The sequence below is a fragment of the Lissotriton vulgaris genome, chromosome 2_1 (assembly GCF_964263255.1).
Source record: "Lissotriton vulgaris chromosome 2_1, aLisVul1.2, whole genome shotgun sequence".
Taxonomy (NCBI): Eukaryota; Metazoa; Chordata; class Amphibia; order Caudata; family Salamandridae; genus Lissotriton; species Lissotriton vulgaris.
The window spans coordinates 1,283,820,284-1,283,847,167 of record NC_141687.1 but is presented as its reverse complement, the minus strand read 5'-3'; the positions used below and the strand labels follow the sequence as shown (position 1 = coordinate 1,283,847,167).

At 47.3% G+C, this 26,884-nt stretch overlaps 1 protein-coding gene across 1 annotated transcript in view; it reads right to left on the bottom strand.

The window, feature by feature from the left end:
- Nucleotides 1-18,397, bottom strand: part of BACE1 (beta-secretase 1) — a 134,840-nt gene extending 116,443 nt beyond the window's left edge. The window contains exons 1-2 of the mRNA XM_086957032.1: nucleotides 16,816-18,397; nucleotides 379-467 (exon numbers count right to left, since the gene is read on the bottom strand). Of these exons, the coding sequence (XP_086813158.1) occupies nucleotides 379-467; nucleotides 16,816-17,094 (368 nt within the window). The 5' untranslated portion in view covers nucleotides 17,095-18,397. The remainder of the gene's footprint in view (nucleotides 1-378; nucleotides 468-16,815) is intronic.
- Nucleotides 18,398-26,884: the final 8,487 nt, after the last annotated feature.

Genomic DNA, 26,884 nt, shown 5'->3' with positions numbered 1-26,884 from the left:
CTTTTAAGGCACTTTAATAGCATTCCATTGTGTTTGCCCATAAAACTTCAAGCTTAGGCAGCTGGATAAATAAAGAAAGTGATCACAGATGTGTGGAGGGCAGGCATTTTTGTGGAAGCACACAAAGTCTGCTCAATCAAAACATGTACCCTTCGCTCCCTTCGTGTGGGCGGAGCTAAAGCCCCTCTCTAGTGATGCTCACATAATTGGCTGGTGACAATTGCACTGTCAAGATAGACCATAAAAGGGTTGTTAGTGTACATCATTAAAATATGGATCAGTTGGGGAAGGTGGGCACTGAGCGCATATTATTGTGAAGGGGAAAAGAGAGGAGTCAACGGGGGGAGGGGCAGAAAAAGTAACAATCCTTATACTTACAGCTGCCTCCTGTAGTACCTCCGCAGGAAGGGGTGGGCTGCGGCTCCCACAGCAAAGTTGCTACTACCCGTATCCACTAGAATATTTAACTGGAAAAAAATGAGAAAGGCAACAGGTGCTGAGTTAATGAATAAAGAGGTGCTACGCTGAGAAGTGCTGAGACAGGCAACAGAAACGAAATGGAGAGATGTAGCTGAGGTGGATTAATTAGGCCAAGAAAGAAACCACAACTGCCGAAAGCAGGGTGGCTCATGTAGTATCCAGTACGTGTGCTATTAATCCTACCCAACAGCAAGCACACTGCACCCCACACTTCATGCCACAAAAATGCACCCTGCAACCCTCAGCACTCACTGTGCACCGTCCAACACCCACACCGAAGTCCACACACTCACTTTATTCTTGAGCATTCACTTGCACCCTTACACTACACAAAGTGCACACAACAGCGCTCCTGTTGCAAGCCATAACACTCACTCTGCACTAAGCAGAACGTGTCAAGCCACTGGAATCACTCTACGGCCCCCACCTAGCACTCTAGAGCACCCACACTAAACACAACATTGTGCAGCACTCGCTCCGCACCCTACATCACTCACACTACATACAACAGCACTCACACTCCAAGCCACAACACTTACTTGATACCTAAGAGAACCCAACATTCATGCCACAACCCTTACTCTGCACACTCTTTAGGCACTCTGTGCACAGTGTAGTCAGTAGTCAGCCCTGGCTGCACATTCTGAATCACATACAGCTCTCACGCCATAATTTCATCATGCACAGCACACAACTGCACCCATGCGTCAGGTCACAACACTGACACCAATGCACCCTACAGCACACTCTCCACACCCTGCAAACTACATCACCCAAGCTTCAAGCCACAACACTAACTCTGCGCCCTACAACACTCCCTGTGCAGAACACAGCACTCACACGTATTGCCAACCTGGACCGCCTTGTACAAAAATAATTTATAAATTACTGATGGCGTTTCAGTGAGAGCAACAAAGGAGCCTTTTAATGTTGGCTATGCACCGCTCTATGTGTTCCCCGCTCCTCTCCAGGGCACACCACGCGGTTTACCCAGAACCCTAGACACACAAAAGTCACGAATTAAAGAAAAACTGAATATGTTTCTTAATGCTGGATAGGTGTGGTGAATAAACGTGAGCCACCTTAATTTCGCCAGCGCTAAAGATTGTAGGTGGTACAGCGTTCATGAATGTTATATCCCAGATTGTTTCCACTTTAATATCAAATTTTTCCTAAAATAATATGCCAAAGTGAAAATATCTGATCAACCGGTGCCGCTTTCTGACTTAAGTTGGCTGCTGTTCCTGACAGATTCACTTTCCTTGTGACTACCCACCAATCTAGATTTCTTTTTAATCAACAGAAGTTCAATGCCACCCCCACACTCGTACTGCCAAATACAATATTACGAAAATGCTGAATGTCAGCTGGTGAATATTTGCCAGGATTCTAATCTCATTACAGATCCTGCCAGGCAACCAGATACTGGCTAAAGTGGCGGGGGCATTACTTGATGATATAACTAAGATCGTCTGCCAGTGCAACTCTATCATGCCCTGCAGTGCCCCTGATATCTTAGAAACATGATCCGCACAGAGCACTGCAAATGCACCTCGACCCGCCAAGCAACACCCCTTATATTCCGGTAACAGAGGTCGTACAGGGCACAGCAAATTCTCACCTCCACCTATCCAAGTCCTGCAAAAAAAAAACTATTCCAAGACTTGGCCCTGCTACATCTCTTCTGGTTCATCTCAGTCCTGCATTGCAGCCAGTGCCATTTTAAGGGGTTTGGGGGGCCTACGGCAAGACATGCTTTAGGAGCGCCTATTTGGAACAACTTTATATTTTATTACCCATTTTCTGCTAATTCAAGCCCAATGATGGCAAAAAAATATTGAATAATATGTTAAAGGTAGAAATGGGGAAGCAGACAGAGATGCAAGCACTAAAAGAGGCAAACTTTCCCAGGGGTTTCTTGAAAGGTGAGTGCCCTAGGCAATTGCTCGCTTGGCCCAATGCTTTAAAAAAGTCTCTTCTTGCAGGCTGCAGCATCCCCTTCCAGGGTCGGACTAGGCAATCTGGTAGTGCCCGGAGGGCTGGTCTGCATGGCAGTTTATGGGCCAATGTTATGGCTGTTTGTGGGCTGTTTGTGGGTCTATTTTATGGTCTGCTGGGGAGGGTTTTACTTTTGATTTCCCTGCTATTACCACAAGCATTTCCTGCGGCAAGCTCAAAGCTATGCAGTATCCCATACGTTGCAAAACGCCTACACAGCACGTCTTCATAATTTCAAAACAATCCCAATTTGCAAACTCGGGGCACCTTTGTTAGCTATCAAGTTTTGTAAAGTGGGACACTTTTATTTTGATGCCCGGCCCAACTTTCTGTCCCAGTCCGATGCTGCCCGCTTCCATTCCATTTCTGGCACGCCACGCAACCTCATGTTCAGACTAAACACCCCAATGCAAACTTGCAGCCACCTTTGCAACTTCCCTAAATAAACATGCAAACCTCTCCTAATGACCTTCAATTGTGAGCAGCAGAAAGTTCGCTTTACCCTATTGTAAAACGTACACCTCCGTCAGTCCAAGCTGCTCTTTCAAGGAACAGTTCTTCACAGTAACCACGATCACAGGATTGGAGGCTTATCTTTCCCTTTCCTTGTGGGCAAATAATAACAACCATTTGCCTCTTTTCTCCTTCGAGTCTCCCATTTCGAAAATCTCTCCAGACCAGTGCTTAGTTTGTAAATCAAAGAGTGCCAGGCAGCCAGTGCCAATTTAAATCAGCCTCTTTAATTAACGACCAAGCACTCCCTGCCAATTTACCTCACTCTTGCTGGTCTCTGCGTTCTCCCTTTGCCGCGTTTTTTCTGTCTCTCTCTTCCGCTGTCTTTCAAATGTGTATGTTGTTCTCTGTTTTACACCCAGAAAATATCTGAGGTACAGAAATAAGTGCAGCAGGTGGACCCCACCGGCTGAAATTAAGCACCACCCCAGACTTGGCTCGTTTCCCCAGGTGTTCAATCTAGTGCAAGCCTAGCAGTTCGGTCTTAGTCCACTCTTTTTTTGCGCCATGACACCCTATAGGCTAATTGCATGCATGCTTTACAAATACTGTAATCAGGGATTAAGTGGGATGACAAAAACTGGTGAGTCTCTCAAAGGGGCGTGGTCGATATAATTAAGGGCGTGGTTAAAAAAACAAATAAGCTAAAAATCTGTGCTTGGCATAGTGTGACGCCCGAATGGTATTTTGTTACCTCTGTCATTGCATCCAGATATATAATACAGCAAGTAACATTACACCTTCAAGAAGGCAGGACTATTGGCTTTGCCAATGGGCATTTGTTGCGTAAGATAAATAAGCAACAGCTATGGCTTCGGATGATTTTGAAGATGCTCATGTTCTGAAGTGATGAGCCGGTGAAAGTACTATAACGAGCCTCTGAAGTTTTATCAATGGCTGTGAAGGGTGGTACTGCTGCGTAGTTAAGATTTGTTTTTCACCCTGCGGTTGAGGGCAAAAACGGAGAGCCCGATAGGGCCCCGTTCCAACACTTGTTTTTCAGAATTGCCGGTGTAGAGCACCGGCAGGACCCGGCCCACTTGAAACCCTGACTGTAATCATCTGAATCACTCATGGCACTCGCACGGCACCCCGACCCGAACAGGAGCGCCTCTTCTGTTCCAGGCTGGTGCTGCCGTGACCAGCACAAGACCCGCTCTATGAAATCCAGTCCTGGCTTGCAGCGCCTGCTGCCCTTCCGACAGCACAACCGTAATCCTGATTAGGGCTGCTTTCGGGCTATTTAATAGCTAATTACGCCCACGCGGTTTACAGTGACTGCCATAAACCTTTTGAAATAGCCACAGCAGAAGTTTTTCCCCTGGTGCAAAGACTGAATTTCTGGGGTCAGTCTGCAGGCTGAAGGTGACCCAATACACCCCCTCGGGTCAACAATACCACAGAAAGCCCTCAGCGTCTCACCTGCCAGAGAGAATGCAACTACAAAGATAGATGTACCAGTTATTGTGCAATCAGACGGTTTTATATTTATGAATGGAATTATTTGTGTATCTGGACAAGAGAAGGCGTTAACTGGTTCGTCAGATTTCTGTTTCCCAACAAATTTCTAATAATGACGTACAGTGGTGAAGGTTAAAGCCAGCTTTCTTCCTCCATTGTCGTGTCCAGGTGTCTTTCAAATGCTACTCACATTCGGCTTCTGCCCCCACAGCATAACATATTGAGCAATGTGTTACCTCCCCCAAGCCCCTGGCTGGCTCTCTTCACTGTGAGTGACAGTATCTTGTGTGAGCAAGCCTGCCTTAAAAGCAGTCCACATAAATCTCAGGGTCGGTAAATCAATCTCTTGTTTTATTTTAGTAACGTATTCTTGTGAATTGACTTTTGTACCTTAATTGTATTCGAAAATATGCACGTCACCTTCAGGTCACTACATGCTTTACTTTTTTTTACTTTTACGTTTAACAGGAAAAAAACAATTAAAAAGGCAATTGAGGCTAGGCAAGGCCAGACCTGTTGACTTTATGCTTGTTTCACATGCTTTTAGGCAGTGCTTGAAATTGGAAAATAGAAGTGCAGGTACTTCGTACCAGAGTACCTGCTTGTTTCTGAGAAGTGCCGGCACTCCAATTAAACATATTACGTCTGTCTTGAGACGTGCCGGTACTACCAGCCCGTGCCCACCTTTCCAAATAATAGCAGAGTGTATGCGAATGTTTGTGCAACCTAACCTGCGAGGGCCGCTCATCTCAGAACGAGTGCCGAGTGTGGAGTGCGGGGGCCGGGCCTCGCACGTGGATGGGCCTGTGGAGTGCGGGGGCAGGGCCTCGCACGTGGATGGGCGTCGGACTAAATCAGACACAGGTAGGCAGATTAGCGGTATGCCGGAAAGACCCCGAGCGGGCTTCCGCTTCTTTATTATATACCCCGGAGCGAGCCCGCCCCGGGGGTGTGGGGATGCATGTGTATGTTGATACAATGTATGTGTGAGGCCGGGTGGCTCTCTACATCTCTCCTTCAATTTAGTTTGTCCCTATGGTTACTATCTCACTATGGTGAAGTCCAGGCAAAGTCTCTTAGTCTCTGGTTTGGACCTGGATTGGGCCTCAGGTGATATCGGCGGCTTCTGCATGCGGGGGAGCCGGCAACCCCACCCGCGCTAGAGACGTGGGGACTGCCAGGGTGTTTTGGGATGTGGCAGCTTGGCTGGCTCCTCCGTCAGGCCCTCCGCGGCTAGGTCGCAGGGTTGAGGCCTCAGCCCATGGTCCTTCTTCGTCCTGATTGTCCGCCTCTTCAAACGCTCTTTCGATGATGTTTGCGGGAACGCCAGCTTGGCCCTCCCGTCTTCTTGAAACAGGATATGTTTCGGGTTACTGTCTGACGGCCTCGGTGCGCCGTCGCCATGGTTCCTTGAATTTCCTCCACTGTCCATCTCTCAGGTTCGTAGGGCGTCCGGAATTTCCACCCCGGATGGCGGTCTTGGACCACCACGGTGTCTCCTTCTCTTAGGCCCGGTTGTTGGGCATGCCGAGCCTCACTCGCCTTCCGGTTGGTTGTTAACCTCCGTGACTGAATGGCTTCACCCTCCCTTGTCTCGTGTGTCCAGGTAGGTGCAGTCGGTATATTGCCTCGGGGTGCCTTTTTGAATAGCACGTGCGCTGGAGCACATTTTGTGGTGCTATGTGGGGTCTGTCTGTAGGCACTTAAAAATTGATCCAGGGCAGCTCCCGGGTCATTTCCGCTGTCTACGGCGATCCTGAGGGCTCTGTTAAGGGTTCTCATGAGTCTTTCTATTTCCCCATTGGCTTGGGGCCACAGCGGTGTGATCTTTCGGTGTCGTATTCAGAGGTTTTCCAGATAGATTTGAAAATCCCTTCCTTGAAATGGTGGCCCGTTGTCGGATTTTATCTCTTCAGGGAGTCCCATCGTCGCAAAGACGTGGTCCAGGGCTTTCCTGACTTGAGGAAACGCAACTGACGGGATGACCTCCACCACGGGAAATTTGGAAAACGAGTCTACCACTATGAGCGTGTGTCTGCCATCAGGGAAACTTCCGAAGTCGATGCTCAGGTGAGTCCAAGGGGTTTGAGGTGCGTTCTCCGTGATGACCGGCGCTGGCGCCGGGTCTCCTCCTGTTATGGTGCAGGCGTGGCAGGAGCGTACCATCTCATCCACCATGTTGTCCATGGCGGGGAACCAGACCTTGTTTCTCAGCCTGGCTTTGGTCTTGGCCATCCCCTGGTGGCCCACGTGGGCGATGGCTAGCATGTGTCGCTGGAGGCTCTCGGGCACTACAATGAGATGTCCTCTAAGCACAACCCCTTCATCTCCTACGCTCAATTAGTTTCGGATTTGCCAGATCTTTTGTCGGGCATGGCTCACTTCCGGCCTTAGGCTCTGGATCCCGTCGAGGAATCGCGTCCAGCGATTTTCTTCGAGGGCATGCTTTACTCGAATTAGTGTCTCGTCGGCGGCGGTGGCCTCTCCTATCTCCTGCAACGTCAATGTGTCCGGGCAAGCTGCTTGGGATACCATGTGGACAAACTCTTCCACCCCTTGTCCGTCAGCGAGCGGGAGAGCCTTCCTCGTCACATCTGGATGCCGGGAGAGATAGTCAGCCGGGTTGTGTGCCCCCGGTCGGAACACTAAGTTGAAGTTGTAGCCTTGCAGTTGGACGGCCCAACGCTCTATTCGTGGAGGTGCAAGCCTGGATGATCCTGTGAAGAGGGGCAGTAGTGGTTTGTGATCCGTCACAATGGTGAACTCCTGTCCGCATAGATACAAATGAAAATGTTGGCACGCCCACTTTATGGCAAGGGCCTCCCGCTCGATCTGAGTGTATCGAGTTTCGGTGTCAGTTAGAACCTTGCACGCATATTCAAAAGGTTTCCATTCATCTCCGCCGTATTCTTGCAGCAGCACAGCTCCCAGGCCCACCGGGCTAGCGTCCACAATCAATTCTGTCTTCCGGCGTGGTTGAAAATATGCCATTACTGCCTTGTCAAGAAGGCTCACCTTGATGTCCTGGAATGCCTGATTTGCTAAGCATGTCCATTCCCACTCCTGATCTTGACGTGTGAGCGCCCTCAATGGTTCTGCCAGGGCCGCTAGGTTAGGAAGGGAAACATCACTTACAACGCAACTTTTACAATGCAGTGCCTTTACGACTCCACTTTTACAACGCAAACCATTACACCGCTTTGCGCTGGGGGGCTCTCTAGGATAGGCAATAGGTTTAATGTACTATCCAACACCTTCCCTACTATCCACGGGGACTGGAGTTGGAATAGTAAATTAAACTATTCACTATCCAGCGCCCCAAAGCACTATGCGTTGTAATGGTATGCGTTGTAAAACCCGCGTTGTAAAAGCATGCGATGTAAAAGCATGCGTTGTAATGTCGTACATCCGGTTAGGAATGAATCGGCCACAGTAAGTGGCCATTCCAAGGAAACTTCGCACCTCGGAGGGATTCCGCGGGTGCTCGCTGTCCGAATTGCTTCCGCCTTCTTCGGGTCCACTTTTATACCCCCTCGTGTGAACGTGTATCCAAAGAAGTCGATGGATTCTTGGTAGAATGAGCACTTTGACTGATGCAGGGTCAACCCGTGCTCCACCAGCCTCTGCAGCGTGGCTCTCAGATGGGTGTGGTGTTCCTCCAGAGTGTTAGAGTATATGAGTATATCGTCGCTCAGGTTGATTACCCCACTCAACCCCGACAACACCTCCCTTATTGCATTCTGGAACACTTCTCCGGCGGATGATACGTCGAAGCTCAACCTCTTGTATCGTCGGAGCCCGACGTGAGTCGAAAAAGTCGTTATGTATCGACTTTCGGGTTCTAGCTCCAGTTTGTGGTACCCCGCGTTGAGGTCCAGCTTGGAGAACCACTTCGCCCCGTTCAGGTCGGCGACGATGTCATCCATCGTCGGAGTGATATTGCGCTCTCTCTTCACGGCGGCGTTGGGGAGCCTCATGTCAACGCACAGTCTGATGGCGCCAGGCTGCTTGGGTTTGGGTGCCACTACCAGCGGCGACACCCAGGGAGTCGGTCCTGACACCTTTTCAATGACTCCGAGATCTTCCAGTCTTTTGAGTTCGGCCTCCACTTGTGGCCAGAGGTTGAACGGCACTCTCCGGTGCCTGAGGGCGACTGGGCGCACGGAGGTGTCGATGTGTAGCCGCACTTTCTTTCCTTTTAGTTTCCCTAGGCCGCTGATTAGTGCTGGGAATTCCTGCAGCATGCTGTACGCATGTGATTGGTGGACTTGGTTTGCGAAGAACACTAACCCCAGGTCTTCGGCTGTGTGACCGCTTAGGAGTGTGCCTTTTTTCCTTCTGTAATATGGAAGCGAGCTTCCGTCGAGTATTCACCGTTTACGATGGTGGTGCTGATGACCCCTCGCAGTGGCAGTGGGTCAGTGCCCCCATAAGTGTAGATGCATGCGCTAGATGGAGCTAGTGCAGGTTTGGGTGACATTTGCTCATATTGTTCGGAGTCCATAACATTCACTGACGCCCCTGTATCTATGAGTGCTCGCATTTCGGTGCCTTCGACGGAGACAGTGCACATGGGTGGCGGGCTTCTCTTTGTGGACACCCTGCTGGCGTATGATATCACGTATACTTCGTCATCGTCGTCGTCCTTCATAGCGCGGTCTTCTTTCTTGGGCTTGGCTATCCAGGGGGGGAAGTTCGGGCTCCAGCGACAGTCGTCTGACTCGTTGTATTAGTGACTTGGATCCATACCCTCCACGTGGTCTCGGGCATTTGTCCTGTATCTCCCTCCTTGACATACTGCTGCAAAGTGGTTCAGCCTGCCACACTTTAAGCAGGTTTTCCCTTTTGCACTGCATGTTGCTGTCGTCGGGTGGTCCTCGCCGCAGTAGGCGCACTGGGTGCCTCGGGAATGCCATTGTCGCGGACGGTTGGCTTGCGGTCTTCTTTGCAGCGCGTCCACCCTTTCTTCCTTGATCGGCACCATTTTGGATGTTGCCGGCAATGCCATTGGGGAGCGCAACGCCATCTCCATTTCATCAGCCCGCGCATCCGACAGTTCGTGGGACCGGGCAAGGACGAGTATTTCATCTAAAGTGATCCCAGGCTGTCTGAGAATGAGCTTTCTTAACAATTTTGAACGACACCCCACGATTATTTGGTCTCTTATCTCTTCTCTCGGATTGACGAATGGGCAGCTACTGGCCAATCGGCGTAGTCTGGCGTAATACATGTCTACCGATTCCGCTTCCGTTTGCCATGCCCTCTTGAACTTGAACTTCTCGAAATCATTATTCTGTTGGGGGTCAAAGTAGGCGTTGAGGGCGTCGACCGCTGCATCATAGTCGTCTTCCCTTCCAGTGTCGGGGAGAGTCTCAAAAAGGTCATATATTTCAGGGCCTCCATATAGGATGAGGAGGGACCTCTTCACCGTTCCGTCCGTTTCGCGGGTTCCTTTGAAAAACAGATTGAGTCGGCCGAGCCACACTTTACACCGCGGCGATGCAGTCGCCCGGTCAGCCGATTCGCTGAATGGAGGAAGAGGTGCAACCCCTGTGTGGGCATGGCCGACCATCTGGGGACCAGTGGCGAGGTTCTGGGCCGGGCCTGCCGGGCCAGGTGGTGGTGGTGCTGTCGCTGCGGCTCCTTGCGCTGCGTCCATCATTGTGCTCCCTGCGGGTGTGTGTGATACCAGACAGTTCGAGCAGGTGGGGCTGGGTCACTGTAGTTTGGCGTAGCGCTGTTATTTCCCTCCAAAACGCAGTCCTCGAGTTGCCAGGGTCACTAGTGCGATCATGCGCCAGCACTTGGGCTAGCCGATGCTTGTGTGCCGTGAATCTGAGGTGCCGGCGCTTGGTTTGGCCGATGCTTGTTGCCGCGAGATGCTGGCGCTTGGTGTGGCCAATGCTTGTTGCCGCTGACAGGGGAGGCAGGCAGGACTGGGGGTTTGCGTCCCTCGCAGATCGGGACAGCCAGGTCAGCAAAAGAAGGCCGGAGCCAACGTGCTCCGTCGCTCCTCTTCACTCCTCCCCCACCGGGGCAGCGCGCGTTTGCTGCGCGCCTAGGGCCGCGTGATACGAGGCAGGCCCGTTGTGCGTGCAGGGGGGCCCGACTAGGCCGCTGATGCACCGCGTGGGCGTGGCCGCCGATGATTCACTCACCCCTGGTCACGCTCAGCGAGCCCCACCGGCTGAACGCGCTCCTCCGGAGGAGACGCGTGGGCGGGCCTCGAGCCGTCGCGTAGTCTGTGTCACGGTGCAGGCAGGCCATGGGCAGGTTGTTGGCCACAGCGGGTGGGCTCCGCGGCACAACCTGTTCGGCGTAGGCTGCGCGCTGATGTGTAGGCGCCAGCTGAGGAAGGTCGATGCTCTCAGCAGGTGGCAGGGCACGCGCGAGGTCGGTACCGGCTTCGTCGCCAATGTGGAGTGCGGGGGCAGAGCCTCGCACGTGGATGGTCGGCGGACTAAATCAGACACAGGTAGGCAGATTAGCGGTATGCCGGAAAGACCCCGAGCGGTCTTCCGCTTCTTTATTATATACCCCGGAGCGACGGTGTGGGGATGCATGTGTATGTTGATACAATGTATGTGTGAGGCCAGGTGGCTCTCTACACCGAGCATGGTGCGTTGCAACTCTTCCTGTATGTTCGGCAGCAAAGGTTGGGTGCATAGCACAGCCGGTGAGTAAGCCAGGGCTGGACTGGCGGTGACTGGCAGCTCATCCTTAGAGAAGGGACAAGTGGGAGGCGAGGTATGATGTATTCATCAGACTGGGTGATATATTACTTGGTAAATACCGCATACTTGGAGTGGAACCGGAGAAATGAGGCATAATGCGTAGAAATCGGCGCATACTTCAGTGAACGCAGAGGTAATTACCTGACATTTTTGCAACTGTAGATACAATATCAGTAAGATTTTCTGCCAGAATTGGACTGTGGAAAATGAGGGGGTGAGTAGATTATCACACCCGGTGAATATTGGTAAAGGTAAATCCCAAATATGTGGAACTGCACAACGATGGATCTTTTTGCTGGTATCGTTTTGTGCAGGTAAATGTGAAGCGTGGCTCGGTTACACTTTGCGCAAACCAATTTTACACAGTAGAATGATCAAAATATCATAAGCAAATGCTCCAGGGAACAAAAAGGCAACGGCCACCCACGTCCCCAAAAAATCTTCTGTGATAGAAAAGCACAGAGGATAGACTATAAACAGAATATTGCTCCCGAGCAAAAGAACCAATTAACAATCACATTTGATCGTATCAATTAAACAGTCTAATTAGACATCACCAAATGTAGCCAAGCAGATTGGCTACATTTGGAACTCTTACATTTGGATGTCTAATTGGACTGATTAATAGATACGATCAAATGTGATTGTTAATTGGTTCATTATATTTTTGTGCAGGGATTGGAACTGTGCGGTCCAATTGTGATCAGAGTCTATGTCAGGACCCCTGCATCTCACCGTTTCTGTCTGAAGAATCAGAACAAATCTGTAGCGTTATGCTTCTCATGCAAAGCGCACTGTCACTCAAAGGACAATGTTAATCTGTAAATAAATAAAATAGACTACGCAGGCGCAGTGCACTACAATAATAAACAGACTGTGCAACTAATTTAGTGTAAGCAGCACAGATTATGTGCAAACTGACCTGAATGCATAGGTCACGACTGAGAGAAACGACACACTGTATACTAAATCGAGCAGCATAGTGCATTTCAAATACAACTACTATACTCAACGGCACTAAAAGCTTACTTTATATAAATACCTATGAAGCTTTTTTTCAGGATATAGGTTTTATTTCCCCAATGCATTTCCCCCAGGTAAAGTTTCCGAGACCATGATTTTGCCACCACAACCGTCCCTGGTCGCCCTGAATTACCCACACCAAGAATGTAGTGCCATTTTCATCTCTAACTGGAAAAGGTCGGTTTTGTCGGAAGAAAATGTAGTGTTCAACTGTGTCAAGACTAGAGTGGCATTCAGGAGGAGCACGTCTGAAAGGAGGGGCCACTTTTTACACGTTTAGGAAACTGACTGAATTTAGGGCCTGATGTACGAAAGGGATTTATGTTTACGCTTCCGGTGTCTATGGGGAAATGTGTTGTTTCATAAGAGTAGCACACTACAATCGTAATCCAGAAATATGTTATTATCTGGTTGGTTTCATTTAGCTAAATGTGATTGTTGTATCTTTTAAAGTGTAGGTGGTCACCTGAAACCCTTTCTCCCCTGTATGCACCCCCATCATACAATGTTCCACGCAACGTGCCCCTACCCAGTGACCCTTGTTAATTATATGTAAGTGACATCCCTACAGCATGTGCGAGTCTCTGACGTGGGTACCTCCTAGTCACATAACACCTCTCATTATATGTAAGTGGCCTCACCACAGACTAATGTCTGTGATGTTGGTGTCTCCCAGTGACACAGTGACCTCCCCACAGCATGTGTGAGTCTGTGACGCGGGTGTCTCCCAGTCACATAACACATCTCATATGTAAGTGACCTCACCACAGACTTGTGTCTGTGACAAGGGTATCACACAGTGACTTCTCCACGGCATATACATGCATCCATCTATCGACAGTGGAACAAACTAAATTGTGAACACTTAGAAACACAACTAACATCCAGTACAGATCTAGACACAATAAATTCTGTTAAAAACTATAGGAGTGGCTACAGAAAGCTTTTGATAACTTGATACCACTACAAACTACACAACAGAACAAAAGAACACAAGCACCTTGGAGAAATACAGAGATAAAATATCAAATTAGGAACCTGCAACAAGCCTGGCTCAAAACAAACACCAATCAAGACAAACTTTTGCCTACAGAAAATTAACAGATTATACAAGTCAGCTATCAAAAAGGCTAAGAAAAGATACTATTCAGACAGAATTCAAAAAGCTAAGTGTGCATATACAGAATTATATAATATTCTAAATCAATTGCGGAAACCAAATTGCCTTGAAGGAGCTCATCCCATTACTCAAGATTTCACAGACAAACTGGCAAATCACTACACGGCCAAAGCTGGCATGTTGGACTCATACTTAAAACAAAAACAAAGCACCAGCGCTGACCCTTTTCCAAAACAACAATCCAAGAATACTCTAAGCCAGCCACTCCGTTCCCTCCAACACATTTCACATGATGAATTTATGGACCTCGTCAAAGAAACCAGGCCTGCTGGCAGCCCTTCTGACCCGTTCCCACTGCAAACCTTCAAGACAATTCTTCTAACACCCTCTGCTGCCATTCCAGTAAAAAGAATCATCAACAATTACTTAGCTACCAGAATATTTCCAGAAGAACTCAAAATTTCCTACATATGCCCAATACTAAAGAAGAAAAACTTGGACCCGCTGAACCCTGACAACTACAGACCTATTACTGATAGTAAGAGCAGCATTCGCTCACATGTCACAATTCATTGAAGATAATGCCATACTTTCATACTTCCAAACAGGATTTTGTCCAGGAAGAGGCACAAATTCTGCCCTCCTTGCCATCTGGTATGACCTGAAGAACACAGGTGACTACAACGGGGTTGTTGAGCTACTTCTCATGGACCTTTCTGCTGCCTTTGAAACGGTTAACCATGACACTCTGATACAAAGACTCTACAAAGCCGGCACAGAGGGGACTGCTCTAGACTGGATCACATCCTACCTTCGCAACAGAACACATTTCATCCATACCCCCCTTTCCTGTCAAACTTTACTTCACAAAAGCAGGGTTCCCTCAAGGCAATATCATCTCGCTCCATGCTTTTCAACATCTACATTAAGTCATTACCGGCACTGATCAATCATATTTCACCTCACATGCTATAACTAAGCAGATGACACGCAAATACTCCTTAAACTGGAATGCCCCAAAGACATTCGAAACTCGCCAATTTTCAGTTGTCTCAGAGACATGGACCCATCTCAAATTGAATGCTTCCAAATTGGAAATACTCACATGTGGCGATTGGAAATATTATGACCCTCTTGCCGCCTGGCCTGATGATCTGGGAACACCGCCTAAAGTGTCGAAGGAAGTAAGAAACCTCGGAATGACCATGGACTCCAAGCTATCGATGAATGCCCATGTGGACAAACTATCAGGATCAAGCTTTGTTACTATAAAAACTCTGCAACAAATCTTCCCCCATTTGGGATCTCAACACAAGGTCGAGGCTACCATCTCCCTTGTTCTGTCCAAACTCATTTACGCCAATAGCTTCTACCACGGATCACCTTTAACGACCATGTAAAGAGTACAACGGATTCAGAACTGTGATGCCAGACTACTCTTCAATATAAAACCGCAAGACCACATCTCCCCTGCATTGAAAGCCCTGCATTGGTTACTGGTGGTCAGGAGATCCACATTCAAGCTGCTTTGTATCACTCACAAAGTGATACATGGACAGGACCACTCTTCATCTGGAATAAAATCACTTAACACATTCAGCAAAGGAACCTCTGCTCCAGATTGGCACCTAGCCTCAAAATCCCAGATACAAGAAAAAAACATGGAGGCACATCCTTCTCTGTTCAAGCAGCCAAACTATGGAACTCTTTACCCCCAACATAAGATCCACAGATAACCACCTTATCTTCAGAAAACTACTCAAGAATTGGCTTTACCCCACATAACCACTGCATAAATAAATACATAATTTATCATAACTATTTATCTACAATTACTTCACTATTGACTTACAAAATATATATATAGAAATAAATAAAATGAATGTAAAGTACAACATCACTTGAAAGCCGGAGTTTATGTAATGCATTTTTAAACTACACATACTACATTTGTTTATGCATCTATATACCTTCCATGTACTTATGGATCTACATATTTATTACTTATCTTCTAATTCAGCATATCCAATGCACTACCCTATTCCTCACCCTATATCACTCTCAATATATTCTCTACCTCAACTCTCCAACTCATCTCAAACCTCTTTCTACTACTCTTTCCAATGCACTACCCTATTTCTTACCCTATACCTCTATCAATTTATCCTCTACCTCCACTCTCTCATTCATCCAAAACCCCATGCCACTACTATGATCCCCAATAAATAACCCTTCCTAGACTCTTCCCTACTCTACCCCTCCTTGCGTCATCTCATACCTCTGTTACGATTACGGTCAGCTAAAACAAGCCTTTCTAAACCCTTCCCTCTGACTCTTCCCCTCCACCTCCTTTTTACTCATTCCAAGCCTCCTTCTACTGCTATGAGCTCCAAAATAAAAATAAAAAGATTTCCAAATCCTTCCTTCTTCTATCACTCCACTATCCTTTTCAATCCAAATAACAGACATGTCCACCACTCAAATCAATTTTATATTTCAATATACTAATTCACCACTAATCCTTTATGGGTTCAGGAATAGTGTGCTACTCGCCGAAAAGGCGCTTCAACACCTCAACAGGGTAGCAAGCACTATATAAATGCAAACATTTTTCCTCTTCTATCCCTCCACTATTCTTCTAAGCCAAATAACAGACTAACATATCTACCGCTCAAATTACTTTCACATTTCACTATACTAATTCACCACTAATAGTTTATGGGTTCCGGAGTATTGTGCTACTTGCTGAAAAAGTGCTTTGACGCCTCGTCAGGGGTAGTAGGCGCTATGTAAATACAATTACAATACAATACAATACAATATACGAGTCCTAGTCACACCAATGAGATGGTGCGTGTGGCAAATGGCGCCGAGGGGCAGCTGTACGTAGTGGGAGTGCAGTAGTAGTACAGTGTTCAGACCATGGGACGTTGTGCAGGGCAGTGAGTGACCAGTGGAATAGCGAGTGAGAAGCAGTGATGGACAGTGTGCGTGGAATTGTGAGGTACGGAGCCAGGCAGTGGGATGTTCGCAGGTCTGTGGAACGGTGTGCGGGGTGGCGGGATGTGGGAGGGACGGTGTATGAGACAGTGGGGCTATGTGCTAGACTAACTCTGCCAAACAGTCGGACTGTGTGTGTAACAATGGAGAAGGCTTACGGTCCCTGTGTGAAATACTGGAAAGGTGTGTGGAAAAATGGAGCAGTGTGCGCATTAGGTGGAACAGCGGGATGGCATGTGCAACAGGAGTTCAGTGTGTAGGACAATGAGATGGTGTGTGGGAGGGGGTGTGCAACAGGCTGTTTGTTGTGTGACACAGTGGGGGGAGTGTGGCACAAGGAAAGAGTATAGTTGTGGGACAGTTTGTGGAACAGTGGGGCAGTGTGTGGCACAATGTACCACTCTAACTAAGGGGCAGTGGAAATGTGTAACAGTGGCACATAGAAGGGGTTCTCAGGATTGGACCAATGGCAGCTGATAAACTCACCTTCTGGGGCGGGGTCCCAACGGTCATCTCCACGTAGTAGCCCTGTCCGGATTTGCCCCGCAGGTTGTCAATCATATCCATGAAGTTCACTCCTCGCCTCGACTGGTCCTCAGCCTCTCGTGGGACTCTGTGCCCCTGTGGGCTCTCAGGGCCCGGCCCGTTCCTCAGGAGCACTCGAATGCCCGGCTGTGCACTGCTGGCCCCCAGCAGCACCCCGGTCAGCAGCAGCAGTAGCAGCAGGCAGGGCGGGGGAGTGGTGGGGCGCGGGCCTGGTTCCATCTAAGATCAGGGTGGGCCCTCGCTGAGGGGTTTACACGGGAATAGTCTACAGATCTCTACCCACCTCACCCTGGGGGCCAGAATCCCGGGTTTACTTGGTCTCAATGGACCTTGGGCCTGCTGCCTCTGCCTTGGGCCCTCTGGGCAGTCGGGAATGATGTCCTTATCCTTGTGGGCAACATTTGAGCACCCCTCTGACTGGCAGCAGGGCACCAATGATCCCTGGGCTCTAAAGTGGTTTCTCAATGACCAGTTTCGTGACAACCAAATCCTTTGAGCTGTGCGCCTTCCATTCACTTCTGTCGCCCAAACAAGCACTGCTCTGGCATTCCTATACCACTCCCACAGACTTGGACCAGTGGCGTGCGCACGATCCAGACTCCCCTGTGATTTGGTTGGTGCTCTGGACAGCTTCGTCCTCCTGTTCTGGCCTGCCCTCGTGCCAAGCGTCAGATTTAGGCTCCCACCAGATCCCAGGCCAGACCTGGACTATATGAGGAGTACTGGATCAGTACTAGGCCCTGTCCACTCAACACCAGGCCTTGGTACTAACCAGCTCACTGCCACGGTGATTCCCCCAGTCTTCACTCTCCCAGCACCAGGCCCTGCTCTGTAAATACCCAGACCTCTCGATCCCCACTACTGAGCCCTGCTCTCCCCCCTGCCAGGCCGTTCTCTCAATCCAAGACCCCCTCTCTTCCAATGCCAGGGCCTCCCTTCACAGAGTCAGGCACAGCTCTGCAGAAAGCAGGTATAGCTCTCCACAGCCGGGCCCTGGTCGCCCAGTACCAGTGCCTGTCCTGCTGGACCCGGCTCCGACCCTGGACAGTTCCCTGCACCGGTTCAGTCACGTCTGGCGGCCGCGCCTCTTCTCCTCCAGCCTCACCCCTCCTTCCTCAGCTGGACCCGACTCCATCACCGTGATGTCTCCTCCCGACCCTAGCCTCGGCCACCCACTCCTCCGCCGGTGCCATTACTGCCCCTTAACCCCGGTCCTCCTCGGTACAGGCTGGGCTCGGGACTCGCTCTCCGCCCCCGGTGTCTGTCCTGCCCGCGCGAGTCTCTGCACTCCTGGGGTAAGATGTATCCCTCCCGGGCTCCACAAGGCTCTGCTCTCCCAGTGCAAGGCTCCTCCCTGCTCCAGACTCATCCACGCTTCTTTCTCGGCCTCGGGTGCTCGCCGGCTCGCAGCCCACTACATTGCCCGGTACTCTCCGGCCCTCAGTCCTACATCCCCCTGATGCCTCCCATCCCCGGTCCTGGCGGAAAGGCCTGCTGGTCCTCCAGAGCTGCCTCACTTCCTGGGGGCGCCTGGGAGCTGTAGTCTTCTCTCTCTGCTCCGGAATCAGCAACATAGCACGGTCTCTGGCACCCTCCGCTGGCTGGACTAGGTCTGTGCACCAGCCGCTGTCGCTGTATCCCTTTACGACACCCATGCCAATTTGTATATTTTTATTTGATTTTCATTTTGGCCTGCCAGCAAAACTTTAAAACAGTAACACTTTTCTGTGAAACATCTACAAACAAACACAAAAAGCATCTAACCTTTACACAAATATGCAGATCTTGTAACAAAACAAATCAACGTTTTTCGGCCATCACGAAAGAAAGAAAGAAAGAAATGAGAATTATTTGAATTCCAGGAAATCAATTGAGGGACGCTTTTGTAAACAAGACTTCTAGAGGAACGTGCTCAGAGCTTAACATTGTGAAAGTACATTGTATCATTGTTTCTGGATTAGTCCAGCCTTTTCACTACACCATCTATAATCTTATTCTAGTCCTATCTGTTGTCTTTCCCTGGCTTGTACATACTACACTGACCATCTGCCACTCACCGCTGGTACAGATCAATGTTAACACTACTTGCTGTTCACAAGAGAACTGGATTTGAATTAGGAGTGTATGACGCATACATGCTAATTTATTTGAATTATCTCATCCTCTTATTTTTGCTCTGCCTAACTGTGGTCTCTTCTATTTTTAATTCGTCACGTGCCTATTTCTCTTATTGGCGTCTATTTTTTAATAGTAACCTACTGTATCTGTTTAATAGTTTTGGTCAACAATTACCCAGGCACATGCAGAAAAAAAACAGATTACGTTTTTTTATTACCTGTAGCCTAATGTATTCAAATGTAAAGCGCTCTAACAATCTTGGCGCTTTAGAAAATTGAGTAAATAAACAAAAGTGTCTCGAAAAGGATTCATTGTACGAAATAACTGAGCAGCAACATGTCCCAAGCGAATATGTATCTGTGATATAATTTGTCTGCCATTGAGAAGATTGTCATTACCAGATACAGAAAGGGGTTTGGTAAGTGCCCGCCCAATGGCGAAATACCGATTTAGGGTCATCTTTAGAGCAACGGGTCGCCCTGATGTCTGGGTGGCCTCAACCTTAATGTCTTCACATGAAGTGAAGCCACGTAGGCCGAGACATCTAGACCAGATGGTACTTTGTAGGCAATCGATAAGCAATCTGGTTACAGGAAACCATGCAGGACAGCCACATATGAGGATTGTAAGAGCATTAACGCGAAAAGCCTTTATGAGGGGGTGCAATGCAAATCCTCCATACAAAACCACACCACACTTTTCCAGTGTTATACAGTGATCTCTTCATGCGATCCTACAGCAGCCCCAAATAAAGTTTCTCGCATGTATAATTCCCAAATCGTGATAGGATGAAAATGACCCCAGCTGCTCGCTGGCCAGGTGTCAGTTGCCTTTGGAACGTGACTTACCAAAACATAAGATTTAGATTGACTTTAACTGGCCTGGAGGCCATTAGAAGCAGATTAGGTTGGCAAGGCATGAAAGCGAGCTGTGGACCAATAGCAGTTCTATCAAGAATCAAAGCCTCACTTGGGTAATCAGGGACTCCAATTAATGCAATAACGTCTTTACTGAGATGGATTAGTAGAGGGCTGTGGAAGATATGACAGAGATACAGAACATGTTAACGTCTGCGGTGTATGACTGTCGGCAGGGCTTTAAGTGGGCCGGGTCCTTAGTACTTGCAGAGTCTCGTCATTTCAGAACGGAAGCTTTTGCAATATTATATTCAAGATGCCATAATTGTTCCTTATTTATCTCATACGACTAATAACCATTGACAGATTCAATAGCCCTGGCTTGTTCTAGGTGTAATGTTGTTTGTTGTATTATATATATGGATGCAATGACAGAAGCAGCAAAATACCAGCCGGGCGGCACGCTATGCTCAGCAAAGATTTTTAGTTTAGGTGTTTTTAAGCCACACCCTTAATTATATCGACCACGCCCCTTTGAAACACTCTCCCAGTTGGTTCATCCCACTTAAAGCCCTGCCTGAAGGGCAATGAACTCTGCGTTGGCTCTGGCATTTATATCTCGGAGTAACAGCCCCCAGGCCTCGGAATACAGATAAGTCAAGCTGTGAACAGTAATGTGCTTGTGCACTTGTAAGATTTGCTGACGTCAGTTCAGGCGCAGTGGAGTGGAGGAGCCCTGGCTGATGCTCATCTTACCGAAAGCGAGATGCGCGTAGAGTGAAAACCAATTTGAGTTTTGGGGCAGTGACAATGGTCTCAACCCATGAGACCAGATCAGTGAGCAATATCTTAGCAAACAGCTTAGAGGGGGCTTAGCCTGTAATTTAAGGAGCTGGAAATTACTTGCGCCGGAAGTCGGTCCCTTTTACAAATAGGCACAAATACGTCTCCTTTCTAAATTGGAGGTACCCTTCCGGTAACTTAAATACTAATAAACCAAGTGGCCAATCGAAAGACTTACCAAGCGATGATGATGTTCAATAAATTGGAGGTCCAATTCTGGTCTTCGCCGAGACTTCGTTTGGACACTTCACGTGGAATGTGCTCAGGATCTGAATCCAGCGGGTTGAGTTCAGCCTCACAAAACTCTCACTGGGCTACATGTTAGTGCCTGACCTTAATGTGCTGCACAGTAGGCACATCTCGATTGAAGACAGGCCCGAGATGCTTGTTTCCGGACCAGGGAGCACCAGGCCTGGCTGTACGGGCTGGACTGTTCCCATTGGGCGCAGGGTCAAGACTGATTTGCATATGGCTGGGTCTGAACTGGAATGGCATGGGGAGCAAAAAAAAATAGATTTAGGCCCAGATCTCTGTACTGGGGTGAATGTTTGACATTGTTCAGCATTCTGTCCATCAATTGTTCTTTTTGCAGGATCTGAATCTAGCAGATTGAGGAGGAGTGAGTGCAGCCTCACAAAACTCTTACTGGACTACATGTCGGTGCTGCACAGTAAGAGTGAAGACAAACACTCCCAGAGGTTCAAAATATCCAAATCAGGTTTAATGTGATAGTCACAGCTGAATAGCTCGCAAATTCAAATTCAAATTTCAAGCTTTATTCGACTTTTAGTCATGAAAGCAAACCTCCTAACCATAATACAATAAATACTAAGCAGCAAAATAATTCAGTAAAAACATATTAAACAACAAAAGTCGAATGCTGATAAATACTAAGAAGTATCTACATACATTTTAAAAATTCATTAAGATAAATTTAAAAACGAGCAAGTTTAGACAGGCAGTTCATAGTTCATATTAACCGGAAGACTTTAAAGTGCGTGATCTTATTACACAGGCCCAGGCCAAGAATTTTGCTACGCCTATTACTAATGGTGTTGAGCAATCAGATACTAAAATTCTTAGGGCTTGTGCACAACAGCGAGTACCCATATTTTTGCAGACTGGTTTTAGCCACCTTCTACGGGGAATAATATACAAGGGTCAGGAAAAAAGCAGGTGCGCAATGTCTTCAATTTGATTTTTACAATGGCTGCAGTTAGCGTCCTGCGATGAGGACCAGTGTTGTCTAAAAGCGTTCACTGGGAGTGTTCCCAAACGGAATTGAAAGTATAGTTTCCTGTCAAATGGACGTTCAATTACATCCCAATATTTTTCATAGAGTGGAAGTTGTTTACTGTCCAAGAAGCATGATGACAGGGTTGATTGCAAACCTTTACGATACACTGATACATGTACCGACTCCCATAGATATCCTTCAGTTGCTTTTTCGATGGGAATGAGGCAACATCCTTGTTACCCCACAAGTGGTCAAGGCCCAGCTCCACCAATGTTCCCCGAAGTTCCTTTAGCCATGTAATGCAATGAAAATGGTCACAATTTACAACATCATGAAGAGCTGATACATAATGGCTTAACTCTGGGGTTACCATTAAACGCCTCCAATAAAGCACAGGACGTAGGCGGGCAATATCTTCGATATTTTTCCTACCTAGGTCCATCTTTAGTGGGATTATGGGTGTACTTTGTGGGGCCCTAATAAGCCCTCGCAGAAATTTTATTTTCCGCCCGCCCCAAGTCTCCTAAGTTTGAAAAGCCCCAGAGCTCAGACCCATATAAACATGCACTCCATACCTTCATACTATAAACTTCGAGTGCACAATTTATAGGTCTTGTCAGAGATGTGTTATGTTTGATGGTGACTGCGCCTGCTAGCTGACTAAATTTTAAGGATGCCATGTTAATGTGTGATTTCCATTTCATATCATGTTGTAGGATAATTCCTAAATAGGAAAAGGCATCTACTTTTTCCAGTGGTTCACCCTTGTATTTTATCACCCCCTTGAAAGCTGAATGGGAACCCAGGCACATGAATTTGGTTTTGCTGGTGTTTAGTTCCAGACCCCGGCTATCACAAAAATCCCCAAAGGCGTCAACCGCTTTCTGCAGTCCGCTAGGCGTACGCGATAGTAAAAGTGTGTCGTCCGCGAACATTAGTACGGGGACGTGTACACCTGCTATAATTGGAGCATCATTTGGGGATTTATTCAAATACTCTACGATTCCATTGATATAGATTGAAAAAAGCGTTGGGGCCAGGACACACCCTTGCCTCACCCCTCGTTCCACTGGGAAAGGGGCCGTCACTTCCCCCTGTTTGCCCCACCTTATTTTTGCAAAATTGTCTTCATGGAGGCGCACCAGCAAGGTAAGGAGTTCATGGCTTATTCCCACATCAGCTAGGGTTTCCCATAGTTTTTCTCTTGGGACCAGATCAAATGCGGCTTTTAAGTCCACAAAAACTGCATACAATGTGCCATTTCGCAGCATGAAATTTCTCCAATAAATGCCTAAGAAGTAAAACACTTGGTCAACACTACTAGTCAAGGGGCGAAAACCCGCTTGATATGGCGACAATATATTTTGATCTTCAATCCACTGCTGTAGCTTGTTCTGGACTAATCGACCCATTATTTTCTGCGCAGTGTCAATTAAACTAATGGGTCTATATTTTTTTGCCTGGGTTTTATCACCCTTTTTAAATATAGGGATGATTTCTGCCCCTTTCCACGAGGCTGGGACTTCTCCACCCATAGCTATTGCATTTGCCAACCATGTGAAATATGTGCACCAGGAAATCCGGTCTGATAGAAAAACATCTGCTGGAATGCCATCCATTACCGGCGCTTTTCCCCCTGACACACAATCCAGTGCCAAACTGACATTTTTTTCAGTAAATATTTGGTCGTTATAAAAGACAGTTTTGGGGGGAGAAATGGATGCATAAATCGGACATCTGGCATACTGGGGTTGGAAAAAATCATTCCAGCCGTCTTTTGACACATGGTTTTGTGGTTGGGCGGCTGCCCCACCCCTGTTCCATTTAACTAAGGCCCAAAACCGCTTGGAATCTTTGTTGGTACAGGCCTGTTTTAGCTCACTCCAGCCCTCTTCATCCCAACGCCTCTTTGATTGCTTTTGTGTCAACCTATAGATATCTCTTGCCCTTTTAACAGCTAATGGGTTTCCTATTTTCAATTCTACACTTAAATTTTGTCTTGCCAATCTGCAGCTTTTATCATACCAGCCTTTAACGGCTTGATGTTTTTTGGCTGTGGTTGAATCTACTGTTTTGATAAAAAAGCTTTGCAGTTTACTAAATAAACTTTTATGGGCCTCCATCATATATTCCTGGAAATTAGGGTTCCCATGGTGGGCCTTGATAATACTCACTTCCTCCTTTACTAGTTTTTTCAAATATTCTAGTTTCCTTTCATCCCCTAGCAACCTTCCCCATTTCAGATGTCTTTGATTATTAGAGCACACAACATCTTGTGTTACCATCTGATTATTATTTAAAAGTGCTCTAGGTTCTTGATAAGGGTGAAATGTCATATATAGGGGATGGGGTCACTCTCTAATCGTGATACAACTGCCATGTCTAATAACTTAGACCATGCTCTTACATCAATTAAGAAATAGTCAATCCTGCTTGTTGCTCGACCATTGTCAAAGGTAAAATTCCCGTTTAAGTCTGATGGTGTCCTCCCAATCGTGGCTCTCAACCCTCTAGAGAGGCAGAGGCTCTTTATCTTAATGGCTGTAGCACTCCATCTTTTTATGGGAGGAATCTCCAATTGCGGTATTCCCCATTTGATATCTTCCTCTTCCGTTAGACTCCTATCCTCTTCTCCTAGGGGCTCAAAAGTTGAATTAAAATCGCCTCCCACAATGATGTGAGGAATGGGTGGAAGGGTATCAAGATCTTGTTCTAGAGTGGTAAATACTTCAGATGGGGTACCTGTACCAACCCCCCTAGCGTAGATATTGTACAAAGCTACTTCTTGGCCATTAGGCCATCTGATGTTCAGTGCTAGAATGTCATTAGATATTATTTGCCTTTGTGATATAGTGCAAGTCATTGCTTGGCGAACCCATATCAAAAGTCCTCCAGAGGGGCGTCCTTTTTCACCTCTAGATGCCGGTTTATAATAATTCAGATACCCCATACGGAATACTGGATTAATTGACCATGTTTCTTGCATCATAACTATATCATGCCTGTCAATATAATCAGCCCATTCTGGGGTGTCTAACTTACTCGCTATGCCTGCTATATTCCAAGATATAAAAGTCAATGATTGTTCTCCTGGAGTTGGGCCTAATGTGCATGGCACCTCCAAATTTCTCCTAGAGTCCACACTTAACCTTCCCCCCGGGTCAGCTCTTAACTCACCCCCAACTATTATTCTAGAATTAGAGGAGCCATCTGACCCTATTATAGGTGCATTGCAGTTTATACTTGGAGGGACCTTATAGTGTGGTGCTAGATTTTTTGCGTGTTGGTCTAATAATTTGTATATTTTGCATGTGGGATGACTCGACTGTTGTTCCATTAATAGTCCTTTATCTATTGTAAGTCAATCGCACTCGTTTAAATTAGACAATGGTGTAAATCTATTTTCTAGGTCTAGCCCCCAGGCATTAGATGGACCCTCCCTTGCACTTCTACTAGCCACTGTAGACCATTTGGTTCTCAGAACACTCACATTTGACACTGGGCCCTTCCTTTTATAGAAGAAGTCCAGAGTAAGTGGGATTAGTTCTGCCGTTCTACGTTGGGGAGGGAAAAGATTGTCCAGGATTTCTGGCAAAACTTCAGGACTTTTAAGGTTCAAAACAACACAGTCCCCAGGGAATTTCTTGATCCTGTTCCCTATCCATTTTACCCGTCTTGCCGTTAGCAAATCTTCTGCCAGCTTATATTTACCCCCAGGACACATATGCATATTATTACTTAACCATTGGAGTGCCTTATTTAGTAGAGATTCAGGGTGTTCTATCTGGCCTATTTTTAGAGGGGGAACATTGGCAAGTACCAGAATAAGAGGTGAAGCTTCTACAATTAACTCCACAGGGTTATTTTCTATATTAGATCTCTGTAGTGTACAATTCCCTTCACGATCTATAGGAACAGCACCAGCAAGGTTAGTTCGCTCTGGACCAAGATCGAGTCCAGCCTGCTGGTTCTGTAATAGCTCTACTACCCCTGGACCTACACTTTCAGATGAGGTTTTTTCAGCCAGTTTTTCTACAACCGTATTCGGCAATTCCTCCACTCTATCATTAGTTATTTTTATGTGGGCCTCCAATTTGTTTATTTTTGCCGTGAGGTGATCAATTTTTGACAGTGGGGGTTTTACTATCTGATTTAACTTGATGTCCAACATACCCATGAATCTTTGTAATATGTCATCATCCCAGCCTTGGCTCACATCACCTTCACCCGTGTTCCCAACTGCAATTTTCTTATTGGGCGGTGTGGCGGGCCTTTTCCTGCTAGACCTTAACCCTCCCCTTTTAGCAGGAATCTTTGTGGTCACTTTTTTGGCTCTTGGGGCAGGGACAGGGACAGGGGGTGAGGGAGATCTGGGATCTACTACCTCTAAGTCTGGGTCTAGGTTATGCAAGGAGCCATCTAAATCCCCCAATAACATTTCAGCATTAGTGGCTAGATTTACCGAGAACGAAACATTTTGTGTCGGCCCCTTATCCTTAATAGCTTGCATTAAAGCTCTCGCTCTCATCTGTGCAGCAGCTTTATATACATGTGATGGGAAATCCTTTAGCACTCCCCACAATCTTAGAAAGGTGTCTCTGTTTCCATGGTAAGCAGTACAGAACCTGCAGCCCTCTTAAGAAATGCAACAAATGTGCAAAACTTGCAGAAATGTATTCTGAGATCCATAATTGCATCTGTTTCTCCTTCTGTTTCTGATAGGCGTTGCTGCCCATTCAGCCAAGAGTATGTGTCCCAGACAACTCTGTGTTTTTGACAAATGCAAAAACAACAGTTGATGGACAGAATGCAGAACAATGTCATACATTCACCCCAGTACAGAGATATGGGCCTAAATCCATTGTTTTTTGCTCAACATGCCTTTCCAGTTTGAACCCAGCCATATGCAAATCAGTCTTGACCCTGTGCCTCATGGGAACAGTCCATCCCAAAC